Source organism: Lipophrys pholis, assembly GCF_963383615.2.
Source record: "Lipophrys pholis genome assembly, chromosome: 10".
NCBI classification, from domain to species: domain Eukaryota; kingdom Metazoa; phylum Chordata; class Actinopteri; order Blenniiformes; family Blenniidae; genus Lipophrys; species Lipophrys pholis.
The window spans coordinates 16,462,478-16,474,251 of NC_137640.1; the positions used below are offsets into that span (position 1 = coordinate 16,462,478).

The 11,774-nt window shown below is 38.2% G+C and overlaps 2 protein-coding genes across 4 annotated transcripts; both read right to left on the reverse strand.

Annotated features, from left to right (window-relative positions):
* Positions 1-3: 3 nt before the first annotated feature.
* Positions 4-3,626, reverse strand: LOC308115276 (deoxyribonuclease-2-beta-like). 2 transcript variants are annotated; one of them, XM_080472706.1, is made up of 7 exons: positions 3,549-3,626; positions 2,497-2,594; positions 2,245-2,404; positions 2,068-2,146; positions 1,826-1,981; positions 1,540-1,731; positions 4-1,162 (listed from the first exon to the last, which is right to left on the reverse strand). In XM_080472706.1, the coding sequence occupies exons 1-7, from the start codon at positions 3,558-3,560 to the stop codon at positions 828-830; spliced, it is 1,032 nt and encodes a 343-aa protein (XP_080328832.1). In that variant the 5' UTR covers positions 3,561-3,626; the 3' UTR covers positions 4-827. The 2 variants fall into 2 exon arrangements, with proteins under 2 accessions (XP_080328832.1, XP_080328833.1); XM_080472707.1 differs by having other exon boundaries at positions 206-1,162; positions 1,540-1,680.
* Positions 3,549-9,138, reverse strand: LOC308115275 (deoxyribonuclease-2-beta-like). 2 transcript variants are annotated; one of them, XM_080472704.1, is made up of 6 exons: positions 8,923-9,138; positions 8,550-8,724; positions 7,795-7,873; positions 6,298-6,459; positions 5,342-5,539; positions 3,549-4,859 (listed from the first exon to the last, which is right to left on the reverse strand). In XM_080472704.1, the coding sequence occupies exons 1-6, from the start codon at positions 9,030-9,032 to the stop codon at positions 4,525-4,527; spliced, it is 1,059 nt and encodes a 352-aa protein (XP_080328830.1). In that variant the 5' UTR covers positions 9,033-9,138; the 3' UTR covers positions 3,549-4,524. The 2 variants fall into 2 exon arrangements, with proteins under 2 accessions (XP_080328830.1, XP_080328831.1); XM_080472705.1 differs by lacking the exon at positions 6,298-6,459 and having other exon boundaries at positions 8,923-9,121.
* Positions 9,139-11,774: the final 2,636 nt, after the last annotated feature.

The following is an 11,774-nucleotide window of genomic DNA, read 5'->3' on the forward strand; positions in this document are numbered from 1 at the left end:
ATTCAGTTTCAGTTAAATGTATTCCGATGAAAACAGAAACTACAAGTTCAAAAATGTACTCAGAGTCAGATTCTTGCAAGCTTTCAAAATGTCTTGCGCAAAATGAGGTGGGTATAATCGCTGATGGTGTTGTAGCGCCCCCTGATGGAGCAAAGGCAATGCTACAACTACATCAAATAAATATACCGGTAAACGCTGTAACTCTGATAGCACAAGAAAAATTTTTTTTATTTTCAATTCTCCATCTATATATTCACAAAGTGTTATGAAAAAGAGTACAATGTATTGTTCTTCTGAAGTCCTGATGGCTATCAATAGGAAATTCTACAAATGCCAATGGCTAGAGGCCCAAATCTCATTAAAGGCTTTGGCTCGCTCAATTGTATAAAGTTGTTCACACACATACCAGGAAGGTGAAGTTATTGAGGTGTAAATAAGAATAAACATGTTTCTTGTGTGAACATTGGTTTTACACACCTGCCTGCAATGCGAGTGTGTGTGTGGGTGTGGGTGTGTGTGTGCGTGTGTGTGTGTGTGTGTGTGTGTGTGTGTGTGTGTGTGTGTGTGTGTGTGTGTGTGTGTGTGTGTGTGTGTGTGTGTGTGTGTCAATATAGAGACAATCACAAAGGTTTATTCATGATTTCTCTTTTTTCCCCATTATTATCATCCTGCCAGAACCACCAGCAGTGTTATTGTTTTAACATATACATTTCATATATTGATTTAGTGATATATTAGGTATTTTTCGTAGTACTTTTTAGATGTGTTTGTTTGTTTGTTTGTTGGTGTGGCCCAAGACAAGCATCTTAAATTACACTTTATCTCTCTTATGTATTTTGATGTTGTTTACACTTTTCAGACAGTGGGATCAATTCATAGAAAGCCCTCCCAACTAACGTGTCGTTGATGCATATTGCTCCTCCTCCTCTGTCCTTCTGGCTTTCTTCCCTGTTCATGTCAGCGATGCAAGCCCAGCCACCATCCGAAGTCACACACCACTTGGAGTGATCCCTAGTAGCATTGATTGTCTCATCCCCCAGCTTGACTTTTTTCACATTGTAGACATGATGAGGTATAGAGGCTAGAGGTCGACGCAGTCTTCCCCAGCTCTTGACACACAGAGGTTGAGTCGTATGATTGACAATGAGCCCAGAGTAAAGATCTGCATTATGGAATCAAAAAAGAAAAAGAGTATTCATCTATTTGAAAATCAAGAATCCGTTTCAGAGAATAGCGTGGTAAAAAATGTTGCAGTAAATTTAATCCATCCATATTCTCCACTGCTTGATTTAATCTTCGGTTACAGGGTGCTGGAGAAATACTAACAACCACATGTATTTAAACCGAGGGGCAATTTTACAGTCAACAGTTGGCTCGTGCAGTCCCTTACACATTATACATTGTGAACAAATTAAAAACTGCAGATGAATGTAGCATCGCATGACTAAAAGAGTAGTGAACGTCTGTTTTGAGTTATCCATTCAATAATACATTTTTATTATTCCTATAAAATGATGTTTAATCCATAAATCCACTTACCATCCTTAAATCTTCTAGATTTAGCAAAGCTGATAAAGTTCTTGCCCGCCGTGGAGTTCAGTGTCCGCACACGAAACCTTGATGTGAACTTCTGACAGAGTTTTTGGTTTATGATGCATCTTATTTCATCAGAAAAGTTTTCTGGTATAGATGACTCGTATGAATACACACGGATGTATCCCAGCTGAAATGCTGAGGAATTAAATTGTTTTTGACAACATTATTATCTGTTTGGAAAAGAAATGCAGCAACAGCATAATGGTGAAATAGATGAGCAATGACCTACCAATTGTACTGAATTGATCAAAGGGGTACGTAACACACATGAAGATTTGAGCATTCATATTTCCAGTTTTGGGCCAGAAGTGTGTTTGGTTTTGTGGAAATCTTGGTGTACTGTGAGAGAGCCAAACTCCACTGTGTCTGTCGAGCATCACAACGCCTTGAGGAAGTCAGGAGAAACATGGCTTTGTTACTTTTAGCTCTTCAGAATTTGAAATGTCCCCAAAAAGACACTGCTGTATCCACCTTTACTGTGTCCATATGTCGTAGAAATTGCTTTAAATGGTGGTTGATCATTGTATAATATGTATCCAAAGCCTTCAGTCTGTAAAAAAAGAAACAAATAAGAATAAAAATCCAAACTTAACAATGACAATTATATTGGAAACTGCAGTACTCAGAATAAACATTTTAATTTGTCACCGTATTATTGAAGTCAAGATAAGGTCTCAGGGTGTTTGCTAGACAACCAGATTGATAGTCGATTCTCCTGCGGCTGCGTGTCCATCCATTGGTGCTCTCATCCATGTATAAATATGTCAAACTTTGTTTTGTGTTTTGGGGCAGTTTATATAAGATAAACCTAATGACACAGAAACAAATAGTGTGTTTTAAAATGAATTGAGTTAAAGTAGCAAAATCCCAAAATATAAATTATTACAAATCTGTACCAACCAGTCAACCTCCTTGTTCCGGCTGTTCCGGCATTTCACATCTGAATAACAGCCATGAAAAAGAAGAACACCGCTCAAGAGAAATGTCACTGGTGCTGCCTGAAACAATAAAACATAAGCATATTAGATTCACCAAAACAAAAAATAAACTTTGTGTTTTTGCAGCAGCCCAGGGGAAAACAGGAAAAGTTCATAGCTGGTTGTGAGGTTGGCAGTGCATATTAAGACCCCCCCCCCCCCCCCCCCCCCCCTGAAGGTGCTGGACAAATACAAATGAACAATCTTTTTATTTTGCTAGAGGATGTGTAAAACCTAAATGCCTGTGGACCCTGGAGGTCCTGGTTCAGAAAGCAGACCACATCTGAGACACAAAGTAATGCAACCAGCAACATTCCAGTGGTTGTATTATATCCCTGTGAAACTACTAGTATGACTTCTACTTCTACTGGCAGTACTAATAATAATACTCAGCTGTAATGTAGAGGCTTGGTAATTGTAATTTGCCTGACTTTTAATGCAAATTGAATCAGGTCATATAGACGTGGTCATGTGTCTTGGACAATGTTTCTCCCATTATCCAGGCACCTTCATCTGTTCATGCCTTTCACTTGGGGATGCTGGTGAGTCAAACTAAATGATGAAGAGCTCAGGTATTTTAACTCTTTGTCACCCAACGTTTCATATGCTAATGACCTCAGGTTTCTAAAGAAACCACCGTCAGCGAAACCTAGAGTGACACACACAAAGAGTTTAAATACCTGAGATAAAGACTTTGGGTTTCAATGATGGCGGTTTCTATAGAAAGTTCAAAGAATCAAGGATTCTTTACTGTCATTCATGTATATGACATAGTATAAACTTGTGTACTTGAGGCTCGGTTAAAATCAAAACATAAATAAGTAAAGAATAAAACTTGATAAAATAGAAAGTCATATAAATATAAGTTCTTGCCTCTGAAACAATAAAAAGGATCCAAGAAATTAAACCATATTCAACTAACACAGAAGTAATTATGATCACTTAAGCACCATTTTGAGATTTTATTTTACTTACATATGTAGCCATCCTCGGTTCTTCTCAGACTCGGACGATGAACAATACTGCTTAGCTCACCGTTGACTGACTGACTAGGAATTTAAAACTCGTTTTTGCTTTATATGTGAGCAGCTTCCTTGTACGTCATCACTGATGATTCTTTCATGATTATTCATTTTCAACACTGCAAATGTTCATCTGCCCTTCAAGCTGAGTAGAATCTGATTTAATTTACTGACCTCGTGAATATACATAGGCTGCTTTATTTAAAATATAAGCGAGAACTCATCATGAAAGTCAAATGTAATTTGACTTATCGGAATATCAATGACGTTACCCATCCAACACTGGTAATAGTTTTACATGTATCAGGACATTACAGACAGTTTGTACGTTTGAAAAAAAAGTTGCAGTCCTGTGGCAGAATTCCTGATTCAGCCGGTAAAAATAAAAAATAAAACGTCAAAACAGTTTTTTTCAACCTCATGTTCAGTGTAAATTGGATAATCAGGCCATTAGGTGGGACTGCTTTTTACTCTTAAAACACAATTCTCATTTGTTCATTAATTGATGTATTGCTTTATTCAACCAGGGGCTGAGTTTTGGAGTCAAACCAAACTTTTAGGGAGCAAAGGCAGGGTACCTGCAGGACAGGCCGCCAGGGCACCAGTGAGCAAACAACACAGCGAGGCAGACAGTCGCACAAACTCACCCTTATCAGCACTTACCTCAAACCTGTGTGTGTGTGTGGGGGGGGGGATCACCCCTCAAAAATAACTATATATGATAAATAATATGATATATAATTGCATATTTATTAGAAGAAACACAACAACATTGTGTTTAATTCAAACAAATTACAAGTCTTTTTGGTTTGGCTTCATGGCTTCTCACACTTGAAAACATTAAACATTAAACATCTCCATTCAGGCCTGCACATTTTCAAACCAAGAGAAACCTCAGAGACTGAATTTCTCTCAGCCAATCAGCGTCTTTAGCAGCCAACGTACCAATCCACAGCCTGTCTGAAGGCCTTGTAAATCAACGGATTGAAGGAACAGATCAGTCCTCCACCACGCCACAGTTGGGCCCTCGCACGATTCAGATCCCCAAGGCAGGTCACCTGGTCCTTATAAGCCTGGGAGACACACCACTTTGAGTGATCGTGGTAGGACTGGAACAGGACTGATTTGGAAAGTTGAATCCTCTTGATGTTCATGGTGTGGTTGGGCAGAGAGCAGTTGGAGGGCAGCTCGCGGCCTTGTCTCTGCCAGGACTCCACTAGAAGGTCGGCGTCCAGAGCCTGAGCCACCCAGCCTGTGTAGATATCTGATTGAGAGAAGTGTAGATGAAATGACTGCATGAAGAAACGCTGCAAAAAATATTTTTAACGTTATTTATGGTTAGTTTTTTGTTGTTGCTGTTTTGACAAATCATCTGATTTCATATCCCAAATATCAGGTTCCTAATAGCGTGATGACAGAGATGGCTTATAAAAGCTATGTGATATTCTTTGGCGAGCACATTTGACCTTTTCAGCACCTGTAATCTATCCATTTATCTATCACACCTTATCAAAGTTGGAGTCATGCATAACCCACCTAACATTGGAGAAATGGCAGGGCATCACTGGACAAGAGCAACAAGGTATAGATGCATATCTTGAGTTTCTGGGGAAATTCTAAAGTCGCTGGAGAAAAGCCACTCAGGCACAGTCATAACATGCAAACCCCACACAGAGACTCCATAAGTGACCCGAGGTCTCTAAGTGTGAGTGCTGAACACTATTCTGCTGTGTTGAAATACTTTACCATCCACAAAGTGTTCCGATTTCACAAAGCTGACCAACTTCTCCCCCTGGATGGAAAAAAGCTGCTCCATTCGCCTATTTGAGGTCAGTTGTGGTTTGGAGCCTTCACATAACTGGGCCAACTGTGGCAGGTCAGCCAAGAAAGCAGCGGGCACAGAGCAGTTGTAGAAGCGCGGGTAAAGGTAGGCCAACTGCTTTGCTGAAGATAAATAAACAAATAACATTTAATCCATGTGGCACAACTGCATGGTACACGGTAGGAACATTTGTAATGTTTAAAAATATCAGTATGTTTTTTGTATTTAACCTTCAATATGATTGTAATTATTGTCTTTCTGATGCACAGAACAAAATCAAAGTGTAAATCAACATGTAATTCAGTGTCTGCGATCACTGATGTAAATGTTTTCTTTTTTCAACATTCAGCCTAGGATTTAGTTGAGGTCCTTTGAGGTTTTGTAAAGTTGTGGTGGCAAAATTTGAAAGTAACCTCAGCCGTCAATCTCAGCCCACAAAAGGTTTCCAATTAGGAGTATTTGTCACCACGTCACTAGCGGCTTTCAGCTGATATTGACATTCAGGCCATAATGTTTAGCAGTGTCATCATGCTCACATGGTAAAGAATTTAAAAGCAAGAGTTTTGGACCTTTGCTCCTGCCAGAAATGCTCCAGCTTGACATCAGTTGACAAGCTGTTCTCTTGACTAGTCTGGCATGAAGGGAACAGCAGTGAAAGGAACAGCATGGACTACTGAAGTCACTTTGGATAAGGGGCAAAATGTCTTTTAAGACTTATGACCAAGTCCAGGTGACCTGATTCAATTGGCCTCTTCCCCGGGCAAATGAGAATAAACATAGATAAGCCTCAGTCGTTTACTTTATTTATGGAATCATTAGCTTCAAAGTTACGTTTTCCACCAGCACTAAGCATGTTTTTGCTTCATGAGTGTTCACTCACCTATAAGAATGAAGTTTTCATACTGATAGGTCACACAGAGAGCAGTCTGACCATTGACTTTGCCAGAGGAGGGGTAAAAGTAGCCCTTTTCAGGGAATGAAGGGAAATGAGGAATGCTGTGTGATAACCAGAAACCTTGACCCCGGTCAAAGAGCAGCACCCCTGCAGGATGCAAAGAAACACATCTCTATAAACGAGAGCACACACATAGATGCAAACAGACATGCAGACCAGCATGTAAGTCTGCAAACATTGCCATCAGTGTTGAGTCAGACCAACTCATAGTCCACAGCAGTTATCAGGCTGATGCTCTTTGCCCGTTTCCTCCCCCTGACGCCAAAAATCACATCAACCAGTATTTATTTTGCAACATTGTGATTCCTGCAAAATGCTACCTCAGGTCAGAAATATTTTTTCATTTACATATATAGCCGCTATATTGACTTAATTGTTCCTAAGGTAGCCACATTATACTGCAATAATGGCACAGCGTACTCCGAACAAGTTGCAGCTCCAGGTTAAACTATCATCCCTAAGTGTTATCCTTAAAAATGACATGTTTTCAGTGATATGGTCAAGTAGTATTTCCAGAAAAAGAGACAAATTGTTCACAGTCAACGTCAAACCATGCCAATTTGAAATTCCCCCCCGAAAAGTTGGGATGTGTTGTTGAATGTGAATGGGATATAGATTTCCTGAAGCTGTACTTCATTCCCAATAGAATCCAAACAACATCGCAGGGTTTTGTTCTTAAAACTGAAATACATGATACATTTTCAAGGAAAATATCAGGTTGTTTTGCATTAAATGGCAACACTAAGCAGTTGCGTCAGTCCCATGTTTACCATTGTGTAACACCCCCTCTTCTTTGAACAACTGCCTCTAAACATCTGGACAGTAGGGAGACCAACTGCAGTAGTGTTAGGAGAGGAATATTGTCCCATTCATGTCTACTGAAGGATTAAAGGCCTTCATAACCAGATGTTTGGTTCCATGATGCGTCAGTTGTTGTCTGTTGGTGAAAGGTCTGGACTGCACCTGGACACATGTTGGCTTAATGGATACTGTATGAGGGTTATTATGAAGCAATGTCTTGCTGAAATACAACATCTCTTCCCTGGAAGAGATGTTGTACTTCTAACATGTACGTATATTCTCTTGGGAATAACATTTGGGTTTATGAGATTTACAAACCACTGCATCCTGTTACATTGACACAGTGTCCCAACTTTTTGGTAATCAGCATTATATTCTAGAGGGCATTCACTGTAAAATGTTGAAAGCGACGTTTCTTTATCTTAACATTCAACATAAGATGTGCTTACATACTGGAAGTAAAACGACGATTGGTTCAACATGTATGTTGTTATTTTGCACAGCTTTATCTTCAGTGAGATAGAAGTAATACATTCATGAAACAGCCACAATAACAAATTATTGTACAGGCTTTATTCAAATGAGTGAATAAAAGCTGTCTATTTTTCTTTCAATGATTACCTTTTGTGTGTCCATATCCTTGGATGTATTTCAGGGCTGGTGGTCCATCATTGTAGAGTGCATAAACCGAGCTGTTAGACTAGAAGAACATTTCTTTTAATCATACATTATCTGAAAAAATCTGAAAATATACAGTATATACATTTTTAAATTTTTCTGATATTTTGCATGCATGAATACAAAATAACAGGCATAAGTTTCATCTCTGCCCAGTACATTTATTGCCATTGGTGGTGGAATTATTTTAGCAGAATGTCCAAAAATGGTGAAACCACTTGTCATGCTGGTGATCACACAATGAGATTACTGGAAAGTACACCTGCATTACTTATTGGAAGTTATTTTAACTGCTCAACCTATTCTAAATATTCATGATGCTATGAACTGTTTTTGTTGTTCCACATTTGATCTTCATCTCTACAAAACCATCATAATTAAATCTAACTGGATTCCCCAAATTTCCTAGTTTTTTTTTAATCTGATCTTATCTTACTTTGTCTTTTAGCTACTTTCTGGATACCTTGTACTTTTTTCTGCACATTGTGAAAAAATATAAATGGTGCAAGAACAGACTGTTATTGAATAATCAGGGAAGTTTGTTCATGTCCAGCTTCAGTTCCTCATAGGTGTAAACTCATCATCCATTCAGCAAATTGGCACCAGCTTCACCACAGTTCAACCCCATTAAAGAGACAAGGGCCTCACTCAGGAAGGAGAGTTTGAAACATACTTAAAGAAGAGGAACACAGGATCACCTTGTAGACTTCTCCTTTATAAAGCTGGTTCAGTGTGTTCCCTAAGGCTCCTTGGCTGCTGTTAATCATAAATTTACTCATCTGCCATTTCCCTACTGACGAGTCCAGGTACATGTAATCCACCCCACTCCCAATGTCACCAATCCTGTCCTTTGGCAGTTTGTAAATGACAAACCTGGGGAGAATTGTCATATATTAGTTTTTTGTTTAAAATAACAACAACAACAACAACAAAAAAGCTGTCCATTTCAATGCAACAAGATGAGATGCATTTCAAGCACTGTAGCTAAAACCTCAGATTTGGTAAAACCAGGTTAAGTAAACGACATCCTTTGCATCGTCATCAATAATAAAATGTATGTAATAAACTCACCAATCCACAGGCTCACCAGCTTCATTCTTGCAGGAAATGTCAGTACTGCTCCCTGTGCAACAGAAAAACATGACAATAACCTGGAGACATACAATGCAGTCTGCAGCCATGTCGAGTGAGTCCTGCAGCTGCAGTCAACACGGTGGAAAATAAAAAGGAGCAATCTGAAATCCGCTCTGAAACTGAGTGCCTTATGACTGAGTAGCTTTGACAGATGACAGCTGCTTGTGGATGGAAAACAGGAAGTCATAAGACATGGTCACATGAGATGGAAGCACTGACAAAACTGTGTAGGTTAATGAAATCATGATTTTTACATCCATTAAAATGCTCTTTTTGTTAAAGACCATATATAGCTATGATCTAACTAATGCGCTAATGTGTATTTAGAAACAGTTTCTGTACTTTCTAAAATGTATTAATTAAAATTCATTTTTATTTATTTTAGCATATTCCTTCCTTTTTTTCTGGATAGCTCATAACTTCATCTCGATAACATGAAAAACATGAAAGTTCCAAGAATATACATCATGTGAAGCTCGTTCACAGCTCCATATCTCTTCATCAGAGGAAGGAAACCAGCATCTGTACAGAAAACTGGCACCAACATCACAAAAGTTCAACCACATTAGAAGAAAAGGGTTCATTAAGAGACAGTATGAAACATACATAAAGAAGATTTTAATTAGATACTGATATTTGGGAGATGGTTTTTTGTTGTTGTTGTTGTGTGTGTGTGTGTGTGTGTGTGTGTGTGTGTGTGTGTGTGTGTGTGTGCGTGTGTGCGTGTGTGCGTGTGTGCGTGTGTGCGTGTGTGCGTGTGTGCGTGTGTGTGTGTGTGTGTGCGTGTGTGTGTGAGAGAGAGAGAGAGAGAGCGAGAGAATACCATAGTACTATAAAACAGCTGTGACAGCAAGTGTTTTTAAAGTAATCTGATGGTTGACAAATGAAATCACAGATATTTAGAGAATCATAGTAAGAAATTAAGCACGATACAATAGAAATATCATGACCATGCTATTGCACTGAATATGAAAAATCTGGGTGGAAATAATAAAGCAACCAAGGCCTGTGGTTACTTTGGTTTAAAGATGGTTTAGTCCCAGTTTACCAATCCTATTAAAATGATCACATGTTCATCACATATAACAAAAGAGGAAAACAAAGTTGTGTTACACATATTAGATTTATACAATCTTTGAGAAACAATTTTTAAAGTTAGAGCTCCTCATGGAAATTGTTATTAAGACTGTATAATGTTTTTCACCACAGCTTTATAGTGGCACTGCTGCTTAAATGTGATTTGTATAGTATGTTTTCCTACAGCATATTATGTTGGGTTGTCAACGGAATTTCGTTGCATTTATGAGAATGACAATAAAGCGTTTGAATCTTTGAATCTTTGTAACTTCTCTGGGTACTATGACAGTCTCCCACAATCCAAAGATATACTTTTAGGTTAAGTGGTGACTAAACTGGATGGGAATGTGAATATTGTGTACGACTGAGAGACTCTCGTTTACTGTGATGTGTTTGTTATATCTCCAGCCTCCTGTTTGTTCAATCTCTGGTGGGATTGGTTGCTGCTCTTTGATGGGGATGGATGGATGGATGGATGGATGGATGGATGGATGGATGGATGGATGGATGGATGGATGGATGGATGGATGGATGGATGGATGGATGGATGGATGGATGGATGGATGGATGGATTCTTGAAATGTGTCAAGAAACGTGAAGCTGGATTTTCTTTCTCTCTGTGTTTTTTCACAAGTTGAACTCAGAGAAGCGACAGATTTACTCTCAACAGTATTGTTTTGTCAAATGTAACTGAATTATATTATTAAATTATATTAACTTATTATTTTTGCCATTTCTATATTTAGGTAAGTTAAGGTTAATTAAGAGTTTATATTATTTTCTGTACTAAAGTTTGGTAGGAGTTTTATTTACTCTTTTTGAAAATCTATATCTAGATAAGTTAAGGTTAGTTAAGAGTTTATATTATTCTATATTTTTTGTCCTATATTTTGCTAGGAGTCTAATTCTTTTTGCCACTTCTATATTTAATTAAGTTAAGGTGAATTACCTTTTTCTGTAACTCATCTTTGTTATCCTCGATGTGTTGCTCCTCTTCTATTAAGCTGCTGGAACTCTAATTTCACTGACGGAGTCATCCCGAGGGATAAATAAAGCAAAGTCGAAAGTCGAAAGTCGAATGTCTTTCTTTTAATTTACTTGTCAAAAAATCTCCAAAAGCTGTCAAATTCAGTGAAAAACTAAATCACAGCTATTCTTAATACTGAAGGGAACTGAAACAAAATACTAGTATTAAAGACCACAGGTACCAGTACCACAGAACTGTGCTCAGATAATGTGTTACGTAATAGTAGACTTTGGTCACAATTGACTTTAGACACTGTAATTGAAAGCAGGGAATAAACGGTGTTCTTATTGTTAAGCTGATATCCTCTAGTAAAAAAAAAACTAAAATTGAAACGGTAAAGAGTTTCTGGATTGGGAAGTAGCCTGGTATACTTCAGGTTTTTAAAGATCTGCATGCAGATTATAATGTGTTTTTCAAACAACATATTGGTATCTAAAGCTACTAGTTTGACAACGATTCAATTACGCACTAGTGTTAAGTGCATTGAGGTCAGATGGAAAGACCATCCTGAAGGAATGGAAAGGTCCAACCATCTCCACGTTTCTTGTAAGTTCAGCACCTATAGTAAAAACTTTACTTACAATTAACAAATGACAAATAACTAGAATTTTTAGCAACATTTGAAGCTATAAGAAGTGCAGCCAAAATACAATTAATCTGTGTTTGGACCTTTTGGTTCTTTCAG

Coding starts and splice junctions, on each gene's coding strand:
- LOC308115276 (XM_080472706.1), bottom strand. Junction 2,147..2,244: donor ATCTTGACTTCAATAATACG/GTGACAAATTAA, acceptor CTTTTTTTACAG/ACTGAAGGCTTTGGATACAT. Junction 1,163..1,539: donor ATCTAGAAGATTTAAGGATG/GTAAGTGGATTT, acceptor TCCATAATGCAG/ATCTTTACTCTGGGCTCATT.
- LOC308115275 (XM_080472704.1), bottom strand. CDS start 9,032: ATGGCTGCAGACTGCATTGTATGTCTCCAGGTTATTGTCATGTTTTTC. Junction 5,540..6,297: donor TGAAAACTTCATTCTTATAG/GTGAGTGAACAC, acceptor ATTTATCTTCAG/CAAAGCAGTTGGCCTACCTT. Junction 4,860..5,341: donor ATCGGAACACTTTGTGGATG/GTAAAGTATTTC, acceptor TCTCTCAATCAG/ATATCTACACAGGCTGGGTG.